Source organism: Pelodiscus sinensis, chromosome 19 (assembly GCF_049634645.1).
Source record: "Pelodiscus sinensis isolate JC-2024 chromosome 19, ASM4963464v1, whole genome shotgun sequence".
In the NCBI taxonomy this organism is placed as follows: domain Eukaryota; kingdom Metazoa; phylum Chordata; order Testudines; family Trionychidae; genus Pelodiscus; species Pelodiscus sinensis.
In genome coordinates, this window is record NC_134729.1 from 5,446,465 (window position 1) to 5,466,837 (window position 20,373).

Sequence of the window (20,373 nt, forward strand, 5' to 3'; positions counted from 1 at the left end):
AGTTCTCATCTCTGCTTTGCAGCTAGGGAAAGCAGGCCCTGAGAAATGAAGTGATTGGCCTAGGGCAGAGGCTGGGAGTGGAACCAGCTGTCCCACGTCAGATGCCCCAAAGAGCCATTTTCCTTGAGCACAACCACCAAGCTCAGCCTGTGACCCTTCTAGGTAGGGCAGAGATAGGATCTAACCACAGTGACCCTTGTGCTAATAGTGCAGTGCTGAGCTGGCTGCTCCACGGGAAGCGTCAGAAAGGAGAAGCGAAATGCAGAAGCGCAGGACTGAGGTCTCCCCAGGACACGCACCCAGGAAGATGACGTGAGCTCCACGCTCACACTGAACCCTACACTTGCTGGCATGCCCACAGAACCTCCTCGGTATAGTCTGTGAAGGGGACCCGTTCCACTTGCCTCCTTCATGCAGGTGAATAATCATCACCCCTCCTGGCCCGCAGCGCCCCCTTGGGGACAGATGCAGAAACAGAAGCCTGGAGCACTGCAGCCTGGCTCTCAGAGATGCTGAGAGTTGGCAGGCTGGACTGGAGGGGGAAGAGGGGGGGGGGGGAGCGCCTCTGAATTCTGGGGATGGAGCGACTGGCCCGGGCTTCACAACGAATCAATGAAGAGACTCCGGGTCTTCCGCCCCCGCGCTGGTGAGCTAACACTAGGAGCTGCCACCTCGAGCGCTTTAGTCGCTGTCCTTGACTCCTGGGGTGGAGCCGCACCCTGATTTCCCATGACAGCGGAGTCCCCCGACCCCCTGCTCTTTCTACATCCCCAGCACTAGCGCCTCCGTTGTCAATCCGTGCCCAGGGTGGGCAGCGTGAGCGTGAGTGGAACCAGCTGCTTTAGCAAAGCCGGCCGGGGATCAGAGAGGGGGAAGACCCTTTGCATTTCGGTGGTGCCTTTCGTGCTCGGGGCTCAGCCGATATTCATTGCCTAGGCCTCACTGCATGCCAGGCAAGGGCCAGACTGATAACCCCTCCCCACCCCCGACACTGTGCCAGGCAGCCCATGATACCTTACCCAGCGCAGCCATCCCCACTGGACAGAGCAAAGGTGCCAGGGCTACCCAGCAAGTCAGGGCAGTGGACCCAAGCTCTAACTCCCCATCTTGCCCTGGAGCCGGCTGCCTGCCATCTCCCTTCCCCACTTCCTGAAGCATGGCTGGTTGGTCAAAGGTTCCCCAGCTTAGTGCTGACCCAGGCCAAGCCTGCTGGTTGCCTAGCACGTCCCTGTGAGTCACTTCCCCTGCCTGGGCCTCCATTTCCCCATCTGCAGCATCACGTGTGTCCCCAGGCAGCCCTTCTCAGCTGTCCCCATCCAGCTTTGTAAAGTGCATTGAGATCCAGGAGGAAAACAGGCTGCAGAAGGGAAAAGGTGCATTTATGTCCAGCCCACGGGCGAAATCTCTCCAGCGCAGAAGAGTCTCCTTGAGACCCCAGCGTCCAAACACAACCAGAGCTGAATCTGGCTTCCTCGTGCTGGAGTCAACTTATCTGCAGGCGTGTGTCGCCCTCTCTCGTCCATCTTGCTCAACTGCAAAAGCTGCTTCCTGCCCATTGTGCCGTGTCTATGGATTTAGCCCCTCACCCAGTGGGTTTGTAGGGCTCCCAAAGCAGACCCAAGAAGAGCCCTTTGACGTGATGTGAAGGAGGAACTGGGAAGAAGCGAAAGACCCTGAATTATCAATTTTCCTGGGTTCCTCCCACCCCTGGGGAGAAGTCTAAACCACAGAGGTTTTACATGGTTCACATGACTGTCTATGGCTTTGTATAGTGCCTCCCACCTTGCTGGCCCAACTGAACCCCAGGAATAATGGGGAGCAAGGTGGCTAGCACAGACCTTGGGGTCAGGAAACTGGATGATGTTAATATGGATGCGTTCCCTTGACTTAGAGCCCCAGGAACTACTGGGGAGTAATTAGTTCGAATGACTCCAGGGAGTCGCTATTTCGAAATAGCAGCACTGGAGCGTCCACACTGCCGCTATTTCAAAATAACTTTCAAAATGAACGTTATTCCCCAAGGAAAGCAGGAGCAGAGATTTCGAGAGAACGGGTGTGGCCGTGCGGACGCTCTGCTGATAAATTCGGCCTAAGGGGAGTTATTTTGAAATAATGCCCTAGGGTAGACCAGGGCTGAGGATTTCAGTAGGACACCAGAGCCCCTTGCACCGAGGCAGCTACGGGATCACAGCATGTGTCTGCGTGGCTCTGACGTGCTCTCTGGAAATCATGTAAACACTCTAGCCCTCCCCCAGTCTGCCAGGGCGGGGCAGGCACCACAGTACAACTTTGTGTGCTCAAATCATGGAGATAGCAGAGCTGCTCCACTGAGCGCAAGCGGGTGTAATCCAGGAGTGGGGGGGGCTGGCCGGCAGTGGACTCCCTCCAAAGGCTTTAGCTTAATCTAGGTGAACCCTGCTAGCCACCCCCATGCTGACAAGCTTACCCCAAGATGAAATCCAATAAAGACAAGTGCAAAGTGCTTTGCTGGGGAAGGAGAAAAAAAAATCAAATGCACAGCTCCCAGCTGGGAACGACGGGCTAGGTGGCATAGTGCTGGAAAGGATAGGGAGCAACAGCGGATCGCAAATCACAACGTGAAGGAGGCTAATACCATCATGGGGAGTATTAACAGGAGAGTCATATGTTGGGACTGGTTCTGATTTGGGCAGGGGGCTGGACTTGGTGACCTCCTACGGTCTCCTCCAGCCCTATGAAAGTCAGTTTGTCCCACTCTAGGTCTCAGCTGGAGTACTGTGTCCACTTCTGGATGCCACCCTTCAGGAAAGACATGGACAAATTGTAACGTGACCAGAGGAGAGCAAAGATAGATAACTGGCTTAAAAAACCCAACCTATAAGGAAAGCGTGGACTAAAGGGGGATACGATAGAGAGTTATAAGTTCACGACTGGTGTGGCGAAAGGGAATAAGGAAGAGTTACTTACCTTGGCACATATCACCCAGACGAGAGATCACCCAATAGTATTAATAGGCAGCTGGTTTAAAACAAAACATGAGGAAGCTCATCTTCACACTACACACAACAGACCTGTGGAACTCCTTGCCAGGGGATGCAGTGAAGGGTAAGTTCATGGAAGCTAGGTTCGTCAATAGCTATTGGCCAGCATGGCCAAGTACCACAACCCCATGCTCTGGGTGTTCCTAAACCAGAAGGTGAGGCTGGACAACAGGCGATGGATCACTTATTGCCCTGTTCTATTCAGTCCCTCTGGCGTGGGCCACTATCAGGAGATAGGACACTGAGCTAGATGGACCTTTGGTCTGAGCCAGTCTGGCTGTCCTAATGAAAGGTTAGAAGAACTGAGTGGCTATTGCTACACTGAGTTTTTCTGCAAGAGACAATGCAAATGGAACACAGATTAGCATTTTCCCATGCTTCATTTGCATACTCTTTCGTTCTGTTTTTGCGCAAGGGGTTTTTGCCTAAAAACAGGCAGTGTGGCCATGGCCGCTTTGTGCAAAAATTCCTTTTTCTGCAAGATCCTTATGCTTCTCCAGGACAGGCATAAGGATCTTGCGGAAAAAGGTTTTTTTTTGCGCAAAATGGCCACGGCCACACCGCTTGTTTTTGAGCAAAAACCCCTAATGCAAAAACAGAATGAAAAGAGTATGCAAATGAAGCACGGGAAAATGCTAATCCATGCTTCACGGCTGTGTCTATACTGGCAAGTTATTCCGGAAAATCAGCCGCTTTCCCGGAAAAGCTTGCCAGCTGTCTACACTGGCCGCTTGAATTTCCAGAAAAGCACTGACGATCTAATGTAAAATCACCAGTGCTTTTCCGGAAAAACTATGCTGCTCCCGTTCGGGCAAAAGTCTTTTTCCGGAAAACTGTTCCGGAAAAGGGCCAGTGTAGACAGCACAGTAGTGTTTTCCGCAAAAAAGCCCCGATGGTGAAAATGACGATCGGGGCTTTTTTGCGGAAAAGCGCATCTAGATTGGCCAATCTAGACGCGCTTTTCCGAAAATGCTTTTAACGGAAAACTTTTCCGTTAAAAGCATTTCTGGAAAATCATGCCAGTGTAAACGTAGCCCATTTGCCTAGGCTCTTGCGGAAGAAGTCATAGTGAAGACGTAGCCAGTGTGTTTAGTCTTCAGAGAAGACGACTGAGGCGAGACCAGAAAACAGTCTTCAAAAACATGAAGGGCTGTTACAAAGACGGGGCCCAACTGTTCACCTCACCCACCAGAGGTAGGATGGGAGTAAGGGAGATTTAAGTTAAATAGCAGGGAAAACGTTCTAACTCATAAGGAACAGGCGACCAAGGGAGGGGGTGGAATCCCTGCCATTGGAGGTTTTTAAGAACAAGGTGGACAAACACCTGTCAGGGCCGGTCCTGATCCTTGGCCCTTCCTCAGCACACGGCTGGACTGGAGGACTTCTCAAGATTCTGCTGTTTCTTATTCTATGCTGACAGCCCAGCTATGCTGCCCCGATTTTGACAGGAGCATGGACAGGACCTAAAACCAACCGCTTTTTTTTTTCCCCAGCAGGGCCTGGCCTCACTTTCAGGAAAATATTTCCCCTGCGTACGTGGTTTGGATCCAGCAGCTGGCTTTAATTTTTAGCAAGGAATGAACTGATGCACTGTTAGCTGCAGAACATTGCTCAGTAAGAACACTCAAAAGCCAAGTATCTGAGGACAGCTGGCTGGCAGCTGAGGCAGATTTCACAACAGCTTGATTCCAGCATTACAGAAGCTTCTTCTGGAACGGGGCAAGTTATGCAGAGTCCCTGTCTCTGCCTGGGTTTGTTTTTGGAATTGCCCGTTTACAAAGGGTTGGCAGGGGTCTGCTCCTCCACCTTCCACTACTGAACAGAGAGAGTGGCTCCTAGAGGGGATCAAACCCCTCACACGTTCACGGGGGCAACAAACGCATCACCCTTCGGGACTGGAGAGAGACCCGTGGGTTACAGTCAAGGAGCAGAGCTCAAGCCCCAGATCCAAATGCATCTGGACTTGGGGCAGTTTGGAGCGAGATCCGAGCATGGGGCAGGAACCCCTCCCTCCAGCGAAGCAGGTTCCACCCATTTATGCCAGGTCAGGCTGCCATCATCATGAGCTTCCAGAGCATCTTCCAGCACTGTTAAGAGGGCCTAATGAAGGCCTAATTGATACACAAAGTTTTAGTGTTGTAGCTAAACCGTTACGACCGCCCCAGCCCCCTACATGCTGGGATAGCTTACTCCCCTTCCCATGCGGGAAGAGCCATATCGGTACAAAGCACCTGACACTATATAGTCTGTCAGTCTGTCCAAGAACACTTCCTAAACGGTACGAGTTAGGACCACCAATTTCACTAGGCAGCCTCCTCTTACCACAACTTAAAGCAGGGTGAGGATTTGTTTGTGCCAGAAAAATGGGACGTGCCTGGAAGGGGATTGCTGCTCCTCAAACCTTACAGAAAAGGGGCAGAATCACCAGGTAGGTGAAAAGGGCTGGCTGGGTACATGCCTCTCCATCCAGGACCACCCCAGCCCCGAATCTCCCACCCTCCAGGCCCCCTTTAGGAAGGGTGGGGGGGCTAAAGCTCCCCCAGATTTGTACAGGGACACTCCCCTTGCTCCCTGATGAAGGGGAACAGGCAGCAAGGTGCAGTTTTCTGCATTCCTCACTCTGCCTGGGGAGCACAGGGGGCAGAGCAGTGCACTCTGCTGTTGCTCCCTAAGGTGAGGAATGGGAAGAGCAAGCAGCTCTCCCTGGTATGGCTCGGGGTGGGGTGGGTGCACTCTTCCCCCACGTCCCTGCCCAGGGCCCCCCCTTGCTCCCCAATCCTGCCTCCTGCACCCTCACACCACTGCCCCTCCTTAAGGACCCAAGCAATGCCGGGTAAATGCACCAATACTGATATAAATGCACCCACGCAAGGGGAACTGTGCTGCTTTAACTCAACGGACCCCATCTTTGTGCATGGAGAATGCCTAAGCCAACAGGTGTCTGTCCAAGGGAGTTGCAAGGATTATCTCCCTCCGGGCATAGACAAGGCTAACGTGCCCTGTTGGGGGGAGGGGGGGCGGGAGTTCACTTTTTAAGACATTCAGCTGCTGTGCACAGGCATGAAGAGTGATTCCTGTTGTTACCCCACAGCCTTGCTGCAGCATTCGTCGCCCCTCACTAGAGGGGGCTGCAGTTAGCAACAATGAACCAGAGGCCAGCTCTGCTGATGTCAGTAATACACCACCCAGAGGCTTGTAAGAGGCTTATACAAAGCTCAGGACTTGATCTTATTGTTCGAAAATGAGGCTTAACAGGACATGCTCTCAGCCCAGGGCACAGCTAAGACCTTGTCTTGATTAAACAAAACTTAAGGTAAGAAAAAGATCCGCATCATTTCGGTTTTAGGAATTGTTAACATCTTTGTAGAGGACGTTGATAAGGCACCTACGTCAGCGTGTCTGCCACTAGGGCACGCAGGAAGAGAGCAGGGACGGTGGCACGGATTCAGAAGTAAAGAATCAGGGTCAGGACTCTTGGTTTCTACGTACCTGCTTCCATAACAGACTTACTGTGCGACCTTTGATAAAGCACCTAGGCTGAGCCGGTTTTGAGTTCCTGTCCAGCAGGAATGGGACATAAATGCTCCTCAGACATAGGGTTAAGTAATTCAATTTGCAGCTCTACCAGCCAGCAGCTGCAGCAGCCCTAAACCTCAACAGGCCATTTAATCCACAGTAGGCGCTTCCTTATCACTAGGGCAGAGATGCTCTTGCACATTTTCAGTCGGGAGGGCAGAGCATTTACAAGGAAAGACACAAATGACAACAGCTTTGGAGAACAGGACCACGGAGGAGTTTGCCCCTCTGACTTGGCCCTGATCCGTCTCTGTAGCTAGGAGGAGCAGTCAGGCTTGCTTTCACTCGGTGAGGATTTGGAATTCAGGGTTTTGCTCACCTGTTCAGGATTTTAAAGGACACACACAACCCAATCATTAGTTTTAACCATCCCAATTGCCCAACACCTCTCTTATGAAGCCTTTGCAGGACCAGGCTGTACCTGCCACCTGCTTAGTAGTAGGAGCTCCAACATGGCAGGCATCAGAGCTGGACAATTCTGCCTGTTACTTTTGAGCACACCAGCCTATCCAGCCCCATTTCCTTTGCCCATGTCACAACCAGAGCAGCATCCTGAGCAAGGGGCAGGGCTGTGGTAGAGAAAGGCTATTAGTTTAAAATCCAGGGCATACCCCAGCTGGCAGCTTCCCTAGAGCAAATTAGTCTGACCCCAGAGGTATTCCAGACACCATAATGTTAGGAGAAGACTGGCCCCCTTTATTCTTTCACATGCTCTGCTCAGAAGGGGTCTGAATCAGGAATTAGCTCAGGCACTTTCAACAGCAAATAGTGTTTAGGCCTAACATTTACTCCACTTTGAAACTGTTAGCTTGGAGGGAGGAGGCCCACAAACCCTTCTTGGGGTAGGTTTTTTGGAAAGAAAAGGGGAAAAAAAGGGGGGTAAGCAATTCACAGGCCCATCCCAGTTACATCTGTCTCCATTTAAAATTCCCCCTACTAGGAGGGCCACTTAATGCATGGCCATCCTGAGCAAGGGGGTGGGGTGAAGGGGCTGTGACCCACGACTTGTAAACCCAGCTGTACCATCCAAAGAACTGGCCGATGCTAGGAGTTTAAGTGAGGTAGCCAGAGTTCACTAAAGCTCTGGCTTCACTAGAAAAAACAGCATGTAATGTCTGTGACGATAACTCATTAACCAGTGTTAAAACTGCACTTGACTTTTTAAACCTGTTAGCAGGCCCAGGAGTTCTCCAGCTACCTTCACTGGAAGAGAAACCGTGCTGTAGACAACTTTTATGGCATTCCCTCACCATGTTAGCGGTTCCTGAACTTTTGAATAAAGTGACCCACCCAGTTATCTTTTTCGCAGTTTACCAGGGTCCACCTGTGAAAGAGGCCCCAAAACCAGAGGCCAGCATCCATGTTCCTCTAATCTTTTTCATCCATGTGCAGAATATTTGTAGGTGCTTGGAGGCACATGCGCATGTGGGCCACCAGTAGAAACAAAAAGACCTTGCTGTAGGGGCTCTGCTAATCTGCTGGGTGGTATCGGAATCTCTTGAACAGCTGCACAACTGCCCAGTTTACAAGGAACAGCCAGCAACCTTCCCCTCCACTATGCCCCAGCCTCCATCCCAGCACGGTGCAGAGGAGAACCTCCCCACCCCTCGCCGGGATAGGAAAGACAAAGGACCAGAGAGCAATCCTGCTCTGCACTGACCCCCATCCCGCCAGGCTGGGCCGGACACTCCATGCCTGGAGTGCATGAGGTGATGGCAGCACCCATCTGTGACCGAGGGGGCCAGTCCAAACTGGAGTGGTGCTATGACCCTCTACATTGGGCCTAGCCCCGAGGATACAGTGTGAGTAGCTCCCTCTGGGACTTCTCCATAGCAGGCCCACAACCTGTCTACAACCTGGTTGCAACCCACTGGTTGGGAAACACCCAAGGAGGTCAAGTCAAGGTGTATTGATGTGGACTTCCGCAGCTGGATAACACTGTCACTGGCTGCAAGCTAGCAGACCTGGCTTTACTCCCCAGTGTTGACAAGCCACGTACACAGAAAAACAAGACCAGACTCACCTACTGACAGTAGGATGTGCCCATGGTCACTCCAGGTGAGCTCCCAGGAACAAGGCAGAGCCACCGTAGACAGCACAGATTCTAGGATCCTGTTTGTTTTAAGTGTCCCACAGCATTGGAGTTTTCCCATTGGCCTCTCTCCTGCTGTTCTAGTTCATTTTTCTAATTATCATCCCACTACTGCTGGCTACTCCACCTCCACTCCCTTCCTGCTTCTTGTTCATAGACAGCTATCCCGACGGGTCAGGGCTAACCCTTTGCAGGATACCCACGGCGAGCACGGTTTGAGAATGAGTCCAACAGCTTGTGTGAATAAAACAGACTTTAATAATGTACAGCAGAAATTGGACAGCTTGTTCTTATATTAAACCCAAGATTTCCTATATTACAATGTATTTACATTTGCATACTGAAGAGGTAAAGTGTCTAAGTGGCTATTTTACAGTCCTTTTCTAAGACGACATACAAATAAAGGGCGCAGAGAAGTACCCAGAAAGATCTGTTCCGAAGCCAGAGTACCATCCGTTCACCATGTGTCAGAGACTAGAGGCACAAACTTTGACCCGAACTCCTCCCCAATTTGATCCCATTGATCAAACTGAACCCCCCCCCCCCCGGTTAAACCAAAGGCCTAATTCCCTCCTCCCACCTCTTTTCAACTGATCTGATCTTTTCCTGCCCTGAACTGTTTAGTTACTGTATACGGTTAGGACAGCTGGCATTTCACTTCCAAAAAGGACTGCATCTCAGTGCCAGGCAAAGTGATCCCTAGGTTTGCTACAAGGCAGCTAAGTAAAGTTTGCACCCCTCTCTGGCGCACATACATGGAAAGTGCTGTATAAATGCTACATTGTTATTCCTATCTCAGAGGGTCCAGTGAGGGTTTGACTGCTCTGATCGGTACCTCGGAACTGTGTTTCCACCTCAGTGTGCCACCCCCCCTTCTAGACATCGGGGCCAGTACAGCTCTGGCATGTGCTGTTTGGCATGGTACTAAGGCAGATACGTGTGGTTACTCTGGGGGGTGATGGAGTGGATCAACACATAGAATTAAATGGCTGAATTAGTGTCAAAGAAAGTCTCTGGACAGCGAATGGAATAGGAAACCTTGTTCTCCGAAGGGAGAATGTTTTAATGCTTATGGGACGACAGGATGGCAGCCCCTACTATTCAGCGTGATGGGCCTACGGCCATTGATTTCAGTCACTCAGATTTTCTCCTGCACAAGCCCCATCTTAAAGGTCCCGCTACAGTGGCTGAAGAGTCTAGTAGGTATTTAAGGCACACACCACCTTGGATTCTCAATGCAGAAGGTCTCAGTAAGTAACAAGTCACATTGGAGATGCAGTAATTTCTGGCTGAGAAATACTCAGGACAAATCAGAATGGGAGACTCCATTCACCAGCTACACATGCTGCTCCATGAACCCAGGGTCTGACAGATGCAGACCACTGCCGACAGGGATGCAGCCCTGTCCTGCCTGTCATTTAAAAGCAATGGGAGAATGCAAAATAGCTCCAAACACAAAGCAAAAAAGATTCCTCATTTGAGGAATATAATCAGACGAGATAAGAGGCCTGGGGGAAGACACACACAGACAGTGAGAACAGAAAGTCTGTAAAACAACAGCAGCCTGTGAGCCAGAGAAGAGATGAAAACTCACCTTACAGAGCAGGCTCAAGGTTTGAGTAGAAAGTTCCAGTGTAAATTCAGCTGCGTACATTTGGATTTTCCTTTTTTGCAGTGATTTCTTTACAAACAAAGAGGTTGAGAGGTAATTATAGACTGTTTCTCTTCTCTTATAAAAATTAACAATATTAAAAAAAGTTAAAACCCAGACCCTCCCAATCAAATAAAAAACAATCAAATGCACTCCAGTTAAAAGTTATGGCTTCAGAGTTACAAAGCGCAAACAACACCCTAATCATCATACAACCCGGGCTTCTAATGTTGCCTTCAGTGCTGCATTCGTTCAGACAGGACAGAGCCCTGGGCTATTTCTAACATTCACTAGGCAGCAATCAAATCAATTCTACTTCAACCTGATTGGTTATTCGATTAAAATAAGATTCATGCAGTTATGCCCTCCCATCCCCCACCCAAAGAGTTATACACAGCTGCTTCCAGAATACAAGATATTTATATATGTATATTTAAAAGATGGACACATTTCCAATCCCAGTGGTCAATGGTCAGATCCTGCAGTACGCAGAGTGCTCCTTGAGTGGTGCTGTGCACAACTGTTTCCACAGGCACAGAGCTCTTCACTGATCAGACCTGGAGTGTTCCTGACAAAGCGCTTTGAGACATCCACGGGTTATGTTCTAAAGAGGCAGATATCCTGCATGTCCCTGTAGCTTGGTCCCCTCCACCCAGAGGCAGTGCTGTCTCCAATCTGTCAGACACGCTTCTGTCTCCTTTGCATCCCTCCTGCAGACGGCTCCCCTGGCAAGGCCATCATTACATACTGCCAGACCTTAAAAACCAGGGTCTTCAAAAAAAACCTTGTTTCAGGGACAAAGTCAGCACCCCGTTTTAGAAAGGGGCAGGATGGCAGTGAAGCAACTTGACGAAAAGTTCCTGCAGCTGGTGTACAACTGGCAGGATAGAGCCCCGCTCTGGGAGAAAGAAGGATCTGGCTGTAAGTAGCCCATTCAAGCTAGATAACGCTCACTGCTGCACAGGGAAGGCACCAGCACACATAGCTCAGAAGAGGACACTCTAGCTTTGCACATGCACAGAAAAAACACAAATAGGAATGTGCGACCCTACAAGCAGACACGCTGCACATCTAAGGGGAACCGAACGGCACAGAGCACACGTGACTTTGCACATGCATGCACTGCTGCACGCATGCACACACACTAGCAGCCACTCTGGCTTTTTTACTTTTTCCAAGCTCAAAAAAAAAAAAAAAAAAAGTTTGCTGAAGCCGATGGCTCTTCCATGTGCATGTGCCAGCCCCTGGAAATCCTGCAGGTATGGCAATACCACCTTCTCTTTCCCTCCCCACTCTCAGGCCTTGAACCCTTTCCAATGAATGTGCCATATTCACTGGACTACACCGGGATGTCCATCAAAGAAACGAAAGTAATGGTCATGGCAAGATCCAGCCACACAATCCCTCTCCAGTGTCCATGCTGTCAGGAGGTGGTTATAAAAAGGTTTCCGTTTCATACCCAAACCAGGAAGAGAACATTTATTTTAGCAGGCTTTGTCCTCCCTGGCTAGCAGCCCATAAATCTCCCGGTCTGGTTGGTAGCAGTAGGTCAGGTAGAAACGCGAGGTAGGCCTCAATCACATCTACTCTAGCATGGCAGCTTTTGTGCAGCTTCCTCAAGCTGCAACTTGCAGGCTAGATCTTCACATCTTCCTGGATGCTGAGCTGTGAGAGTGTTTTCTTGATGCGGAGGGCTGTTAGCCGAGCTGCACCATTGGCATACCAGCATTCACGCATCATCTTGCCCATCACGCGTAAAGCCTAGCCAGGAAGCAGGGAGAGAAATGTCAGTCCTTTCCTTCAGAGTTCAGCTCCTTCTGCTAAGACACTGAATCAACAGTTTAAAGTGACTCCAATACTTGTGGAAGATGCTGGTGTAACTGTGCCAAGATGGAAGCTTTCTGCTTATTCCAAGAACCGGCACTGCCACTGCCCATGCTAACTTGCCAGCATACTTCAACTGTAACCTTCTACAGATGTGCTATCCCATCACGGGTCATTTGATTCTTGGCTATTCCACTAAACATGGGAATGCATTACTGCTGGTTTTTGTAATGACATGGGCCATTGGGGACTGCACTAAGCATAGGGATGTAAGAGTTTTAATGGTTAACCGATAAGCTGATGCTTATTGGTTCCTGTTACTGTTCAAACTCTGCTTGGGAGCACAGAGCCAGCAGGGACAGCAGCCCATGGGGCCACTTAAATGGTGTAAACAATGGAAATTCCACCGGTTACACGGTTAATATTTATTAACATTTTTCATGTCCCTAAAACCCAACTGCTTACTCAATCTACATAATAGTGACCTCAAGAGTGTTCTGAGCATTAGTACAGCGCTCTGAAAAACTCAAGCACTAACAGGTAGATGTTTCACAGCCCAAGAGCAGTTACAGGGTAACAAAGTTCACTTGCCATTGATTAATGGGGAATTATTAACCACTCACTGGATTTCAGACACTACATGAGTGGAGCCCAGTGGACTCCAAACAGAGGTGCTACCCCAGCTCTGGGAGCGTCTCCACTGAGTACAGTGCAATAGAGTGATCACCTACTCCTTGTCTCAGATGGGACTTTCAAGTCTCCATGTTCTGTCCCTCTGGGCTTCCCCATGGGCCCCAAAACATTTGGGAGTGGTCGGTCCCTCCAGGGCAGGAATAGGAAAATCAGTAAGCAAGGAGGCTGGAATTAGGAACTCTGCCTTCAGGACTGAATCTAATCAACCCACTGGGTGGATAGTGCTTTTCCCTAAGGCTCAAATGAAGACTGACAGATCCTACCTCGTAGCTCTGCCACCAGTTAGGGATGTTGGGGCGCAGCTTCTGATCACACACAACCTTCCGCATCTCCTCAATGGAGGGGTCAGAGGGAACAAGGTCATAGTACGGGAGTTGATATTCCTCATGGATACCTGACCATGAGAAGGGAAAAAGTCATCCACAGAGAGAGAACAGCGTGATCCCCTCTCACCAGAGCCGCATTACTGCAGCCTGGATTACGTGACTTACAAAAGTGAGGTGTCAGCAGTGCAGGGAAGCAGAAGGCAGTTAGCTGAACTGGGATTAGGCTAGGCCATTGGGGTTAACACCACCTCTCTCCTGGGAAAAGGGGCAGGGAATGCTTACCGACCACATGTGCTCAGGACTGTGTGGCACTTTCAACAACGATATCCCCATCCCCTGAGATATACTAGGGCCCTGATTCAGTACAGATTCATAGGGAAGCAACCCATGCTCTACATCAGCAGCACCACCACTTTCTTCTCTCAGATTTGGCTACAGAAATAGGTGTGCCACCAACAGCACTGCTACCCATCGCCTCTCACATGCCTGGTCTGCTAGCAGTCTTGAGTCACTTCTCCACTCTTCCACCATCTTGGTGGACATACTCCGGGGTGACATTGCATTTACCCCCCCATCCCAGGACTATAGATATCCCCATGACTGCTGGAAGGATAGGTTCTCTTTATGCTCTGGGCTTCAACTAAGTCAAAGACAAGGGGTTGGTTTGTTTGTTTGGGGGAGGGGGGGAGTGGACGGTAGTGCAGAAAAGCTGAAAGCATATTACCTCCTGAACTGCACCTACGAGCAATCTCCCAATAGACCAGGCCCAGAGCATAGATATCAGCACATTTAAATGAATCAAAATGCTTCATGTTAATGGTTTCATCCAAGACCTCAGGGGCCATGTACCTGCAGCAAAGAAAAAACAAATGTCATTTCCTTGTCAGAGGACTTTCTGGAAGGCCTTCAGTGGGGACTTCTCCCTATTTGTTGTATACAACACAAGTTGCCTGTACAGTGCTTGGATGCTGCACAGCAATGAGAGTCATGCTGAGCCCAATGATCCAGACAGAAGCAGGCACTGTGTTAAGAGAGCAAACAGAACGATGATCCAAACAAGGAAGGAAAGAGGAGGGGTCAGCTAGGGACGCAAGAATGGTCAGATGTGCACTGAGCCGAAGACAGCATGACCCCTGAGGCCAGGATGGAGGCGAGGGACCCTATAGGCGAGTTCCCTGAAGCAGAGGCGAGCTACCAACCTCTGCCTTGGAAGCACACAAGCAGAGGGAAGGGGCAGTAGGCTGTGATTGCTTGAGTCCCCAAACCTAGAATTAATTTATTCATAAATTTTTAAAAAAGCCACTAAACATTCTCCTTCACCACCCTGAAAACCCTGCTTATATCTAAGCTAGAAACTCTACCAATTCCCAGTGAGGCTCAAACCCTTTCTATGCCCTCATTCGGTTAGCACTGAGCCTTGACCAGGAGTACAGCTGAGCGCTCTCCCTACCGTTTGGTTCCAACCCTTTGATTTGGTGCAATATCTATGGTATCGGTAACAGAATCATGGCGGACTGCCAGACCCAGGTCAGCGATGGCACACATTCCATTCTTCTTCACCAGGATGTTCTTCGATTTCAAGTCCCTGTGTGCAATGCCTGGTTTTCCTGATGGAGCAAGATAAGAAGTCTCAATAGCAGACTTTTCTCTCCCCTTACTGAGTCTGATCAGTGCAGATGAGCTGAATGCAGAAAATGGGACTGAGGCAGTCATCAAATCCAGAGTGAATTTGAATCTTAACATCTGTACGCACAGTAAGATCTGCAGCCTTGTTCTTTCTTCAGTCTCTTATTTAAACTAAACTCGGTACCAATGAAAGGCGCTAAAAACACTGAAGAGCTTCCATTTACCCCCCACGCACTAGGATTTAAACTGCAGCAGACCCACTGCACCAGGTGTCTCAGACACACAGAGACATGGCTCCTGATCTGAAGAGGTTACAATCTGTTCCGCCCTGCTACTGCCTATACTACCATCTTCTGTGCTCCCCACACCCAACCAGGACCAAATTAAGTATGTGCGCGCGCAATGTGGGTATCTGTCTAAGAAAAGCTAGACTTGACCTAGCTAAACTGGCCTAGATTCAGATCTTGCAGGAGGACTAAGGCAGGGGTCAGCAACCATTCAGAAGCAGCATGCCAAGATTAACTTATCCATTTCTATTTATTGATCTGTGTGCCAGGGGAAAAAGGAGTAGGAGGGACGGGGGCTGGCGATTATATTTTCTGAACCAGCTGCCGCTAGGGAGAACGGTTTAATTTAAATGATTAAACATTTTAAACTCTCTCATGTTAGTTTATCAAACGTCATTTTAAAATCACAGTGGCAGTATCGTAGCCAATGAGATTAATCCGAGGCACAATTATTGTTAATTTATGTCCAACGCAAAAGGCTTCAATGTTTTCTTTCTTAATGGGAGGGAGAACCTTTTTTGGGTCAGGGGCTACTGACCCACAGAAAAAATCAGTTGGGGACCTCTCAAGTAAGAAACAAAATCTTCTCCAAACCTCCCCCGCCCAATCCTCCCTGATGTGGCCCCCAACTGAGACCTCACTCCTCTGGTGCGCCAGCCTCAAGGAGTGCCAGAAAGGGACAGGGAAGACTGAGGTTCAGGGTTTCCTATAGACCAGATTTACTTTTCTGGGGGTTCAGAGTTAGTGGACTTTATGGACCCTCTTAGGCTCTGGGGTGGGGACAAAAAATGAGGTATTCAGTGTGCGAGACAAGGCTGCCAGCGAGTGGGATAGGGCTGGGGTGCAGGATCTGGAAGGGAGGTAGGGTCTAGCCAAGGGGAGGGAGCAGGAGCAAGGAAGCATGTCAGAGCAAGCTGGGGGTATGGGGTCTTGGTGGGGGCAGGAGATTCGGGAGTGGATTGAGGGACACTAACCTGGCTCAGCAACCCTCTCTCCATGCAGCAGGGAGCCCACACAGCCACAAGGCTGCAGCACCAGCTCTGGCTTCCCACTCGGAGGGCATGCATGTGAAGAAAGCCCTGACTTTCCCCTCCAGACCTGGCTCATGGCAGAGAGCAGAAGAGCAAGCGGCTCCATGCGCTGCTGCTCCCACAACGGGGAGGGGGGAGAGCAGCAGCACATGAAGCACACCGGCTGAGCCCAAGCATGCCCTGCCTTGCAGTGCCCCAGCTGGGCTCCGCACAGCCCTTCCTGGGGCTGAAGCAGTAGCTCCAAAATAGTAAGGTCTGGGAGTGGCTCCGCCAGGGTTTGCCTCGTATCTGGCTGGCCGCCCCCCGACTCCCAGCAGTGGCGGTAGCTGTTGTAACAAGTGGGCACCTGGAGATGGAGGCGGCAGTGGTGGTGTGGCTGGACTGGGGCCCCATGTGGCAAAGATAGCCCTGCGAGGGAAGGGAGGAGGCCATGCAGCATGCGGTGGTGGGACAGCTGCAGTGGGCGGCAGGGACTTGAAAAATCCCCAGCTGCCTGGCAGCAAAGTGCCTACATTCTGTGTCTGTGTCGGCTGTTGCTGCTGCACCGTGCTAGCGTGAGCCTGTCCCAGTCGCGGAACTGGGATGGGAGGTCCTAGTGTTCCCCACACGCTGGATCCAGCGGGGAGGCTTACGTGGCAGTGAAAAACTGGCCGTAGATTGCTGACCCCCGATCTAAGGCATATTTCCACTTTCATTTTATGATTAAATTCTAGCTCTCCGACTACAAGGCACCTGTGCATCATAAGCGCCCCATATTAGTCTTCCTGCTTTAAGTCTCTTCTAAAGAATGACCAGTTCATGTTGATAATACTTTTCTAGAACCCTCTTACCCTGGGTCCCCACAATCTCCATGTGCAGATGTGCCAAGCCACTAGCAGCAGACAGGGCCAGTTTAATTGTTCCCTCGATAGTCACTGTGTATCTGTTGAGGTAATCAAATAGTGAGCCATGCTCATGGTAATCGGAGACAAGCCACAGCTGAGTCCATGTCCCATTATCTGTAGCAAGAGAAAAAGGGGAAAGAGCAGCAAAACATCAGCATTTATAATGCATTTTGTTTATCATTAAAAATCACAGAATACTGTAACTGGAAGGGACACTGAGGTCATCAAGTCCAGTCTCCTGTCCTCGCGGCAGGACCAAGCATCATCTAGATCATCTAGGTTCTCAAACTTTTTGGCCTGCAGATCACCTCATAGAATCCTAGGACTGGAAGAGACCTCAGCAGGTCAAGTCCAGCCCCCTGCCCAAAGCAGGACCAATCCCAATTAAATCATCCCAGGCAGGGCTTTGTCCCACTAACCGGAGACCATTGCTCCTTGTTCTGCCATCCGTCACGGAGAACAGCCTCTCTCCATCCTCTCTGGAACCTCCCTTCAGCAAACTGAAAGCTGCTATCAAATCCCCCCTCACTCTTCTGCAGACTACACAGATCCAAATCCCTCAGTCTCTCCTCATATGTCATATGCTCCAGCCCCCCAATCATTTTGGTTGCCCTCCGCTGGATCCTTTTCAAAGTGTTCACATCCTTTCTGTAGTGGGGGGCCCAGATCTGGACTCAATACTCCAGATGTGGCCTCCCCAGTGCCGAATAAAGGGGAATAATCGCTTCTCTAGATCTGCTGGCCATGCTCCTCCTAATGCACCCTAATATGCCGTTAGCCTTCTTGACTACAAGGGCACCCTGCTGGCTCATATCCAGCTTCTCATCCACTGTCATCCCCAGGTCATTTCTGCTGAACTGCTACTTAGTGAGTTGGTCCCCAGTCTGTAGCAGTGCTTGGGATTCTTCTGTCCCAAGTGCAGGACTCTGCACTTGTCCTTGTTGAACCTCATTAGAATTCTTTTCGCCCAATCCTTCAATTTATCTAGGTCACTCTGGACCCTATCCGTGCCCTACCAACTTACCAACCTCCCCCTACCTCGCTCAATGCAGACCTGTCTGCAGACCACCAGCCAACCACCCATGATGACAAAATGGGTGGAAGAGTGGGTAAGGGTGTGAAGACTAGGTGGGAGACTGGATGTAGGAGCAGGTTGAAGGGAGGTCTGTGGGGAGGGGATGAGAGTATGGGATCTGGAAGGGAGTGGGATGGAGAGTGCCTCCCCTAGACTCTGTGCCTCCCACTACTCTCAGGTACTGCCCCGTGCTGCTTCCACTGAGGGGGGAGCAGGGGTGATTCCAGTCAATGGGAGCAGTGGGAAAAGCCTCCAGATGAACAGTTCCTGGAGGAGGGGGAGCTGCAGCATATGGAGCCACCACTTCTCCCACAAGTTGGAGCCAGTCCACAAAGCTCACTCCCCATCCCTCCCCCACAGCGGGAAGCCGGCTCTGACGCTCAAACCTCACAGGTAGCTTGGCACAAGCTAGGGCACACTGACAGTGTTAATAGTTTTTAATTATAGCTGGCTCTTTTTATAATTTGAAGAAATGATCGTTATGCTTTATGAATATACTGATGGTTTTCTTTATCGGTTTCATTTAAAAAAAAAGTAGATCCTGTACTAGAACATGGGATCGCTGAGGAACTTATGACCACTGGTGCTTTGACGCTGAAGATCGAGACAGGATTTTTACCTTTGTTATCTGCAGCAATAAACCCCAGGATGTTCTCATGTCGCAACATGACAGTCTGGTATATTTCTGCTTCCCTGAACCAGGAGCGCTCTTCCCGCGAAGAAAAGATTTTCACAGCTACGTCACCTCCACGCCACCTGCCACGCCACACTTCCCCAAAGCGACCTTTGCCAATGATCTCCTGAAGGACAATGGTTCGAGCCACAGTTCGTTGAACAAAGAGCGGCAAACCTGTGGACAAGAGATTGAAAGAAGAACTTTGAGGGACACTTGAGAGATGCTATGGAGTTTAGAACAGAATATCCAGAGGGTTGTCTGTGTTTGATTTAATTTTATTGTGTTTAGCAGTCCAAAGAAAAATGCAGGATCCACCCTTGTGGTACCCAAGAACTCTCTCACTGCCAGAGATGGAAGTCTTCAAGAACAAATCTTCACAACCCAAAAACTTCACCTCCTTCTCTCTAGAACTGATTTGGGAGCAGTGATTGGAAGAGAGAAGATGCTCTCATCCTTGTCCCTTATTCCAACACTAGACAATTAGCCCGTCATAAGACGGGATTTTCAGGTCTCTCCTCCACGTTGGTCTTCTCTCCTGAGCCTCTGGTCTCTCGCTCCATCGCTCTCTCTTTTTTCCTCCTCCTACTGCCTCCCCCGCCCCCCCCCCCAGCTCTCCTCTGCCTCCTGCCTCCCTCTCTCTTCTCCTCCCCCTCCTGCCTCTCAGTCAGGGGACTGCGGAGCCCAAGTGGCCATTTGGGCTCCGCACTCCCCATGCTACATGGGGAGCGTGGAGCCCAAACGGCTGCTTGCGCCGCTTGCTCCCCTGCAGTGGCCTGGCTGAGCGGCACAGAAATCAGCCGAGCCCCATAGCAGGAGGCGAAGGGGGGGGCGCGCGAGGCGGTGACGTACATGGCCAGGCCCCACCCCCTGGGCATGTACGTCACCACCCTGCCTCCTTTCCCCTTCCGCCGGGGCACTCGGCTGACTTCTGCACCGCTCAGCCGGGCCACCACGGGGGAGCAAGCGGCGCAAGCAGCCGTTTGGGCCCCGCGCTCCCCATGCGGCATGGGCCACCCAGAGGGAACAGCCACCATTTCAGCAACAGCCAGCATTTCGGCGTTACAGACTCAGACACTGGCCTACTACACACACACACACACACACACACACACACACACACACACACACACACACACACACACACACACACACACACACACACACACACACACACACACACACACACACACACACACACACACACACACACACACACACACACACACACACACACACACACACACACACACACACACACACACACACACACACACACACACACCAGATTTCCAACATATGAATCAGACTATTACGGGTTTCTCCCTATTGCCAGTCAGTCATTCACTATAACTGACTGATCACTTCCAAACGCTTCTTTGTGGATTTGAATAAAGTCTGAGTCAACAAAATTCTGTAGACAGATGTTTTGGAGAACATCCTGCCCCAGGTTATGCAAGCAGTTTTTCTGACTGGATCTGAAGTATTACTATTCCATACACGTTCTTTTACTGCATTCATCACTACACTATCTGAGCAGCACTGAGCAGAACACGCACACTGGACTAAGAAATAACATTTCTAACCAAAAGTTACTCTCAATCTACTATGACAG

General features: G+C 50.4%; 1 protein-coding gene across 1 annotated transcript in view; it reads right to left on the reverse strand.

Moving 5' to 3' along the window:
* Nucleotides 1-8,923: 8,923 nt before the first annotated feature.
* Nucleotides 8,924-20,373, reverse strand: part of ACVR1B (activin A receptor type 1B) — a 32,974-nt gene continuing 21,524 nt past the window's right edge. The window contains exons 4-9 of the mRNA XM_075902034.1: nt 18,705-18,935; nt 16,957-17,124; nt 14,633-14,789; nt 13,907-14,031; nt 13,120-13,250; nt 8,924-12,100 (exon numbers count right to left, since the gene is read on the reverse strand). Of these exons, the coding sequence (XP_075758149.1) occupies nt 11,975-12,100; nt 13,120-13,250; nt 13,907-14,031; nt 14,633-14,789; nt 16,957-17,124; nt 18,705-18,935 (938 nt within the window). The 3' untranslated portion in view covers nt 8,924-11,974. The remainder of the gene's footprint in view (nt 12,101-13,119; nt 13,251-13,906; nt 14,032-14,632; nt 14,790-16,956; nt 17,125-18,704; nt 18,936-20,373) is intronic.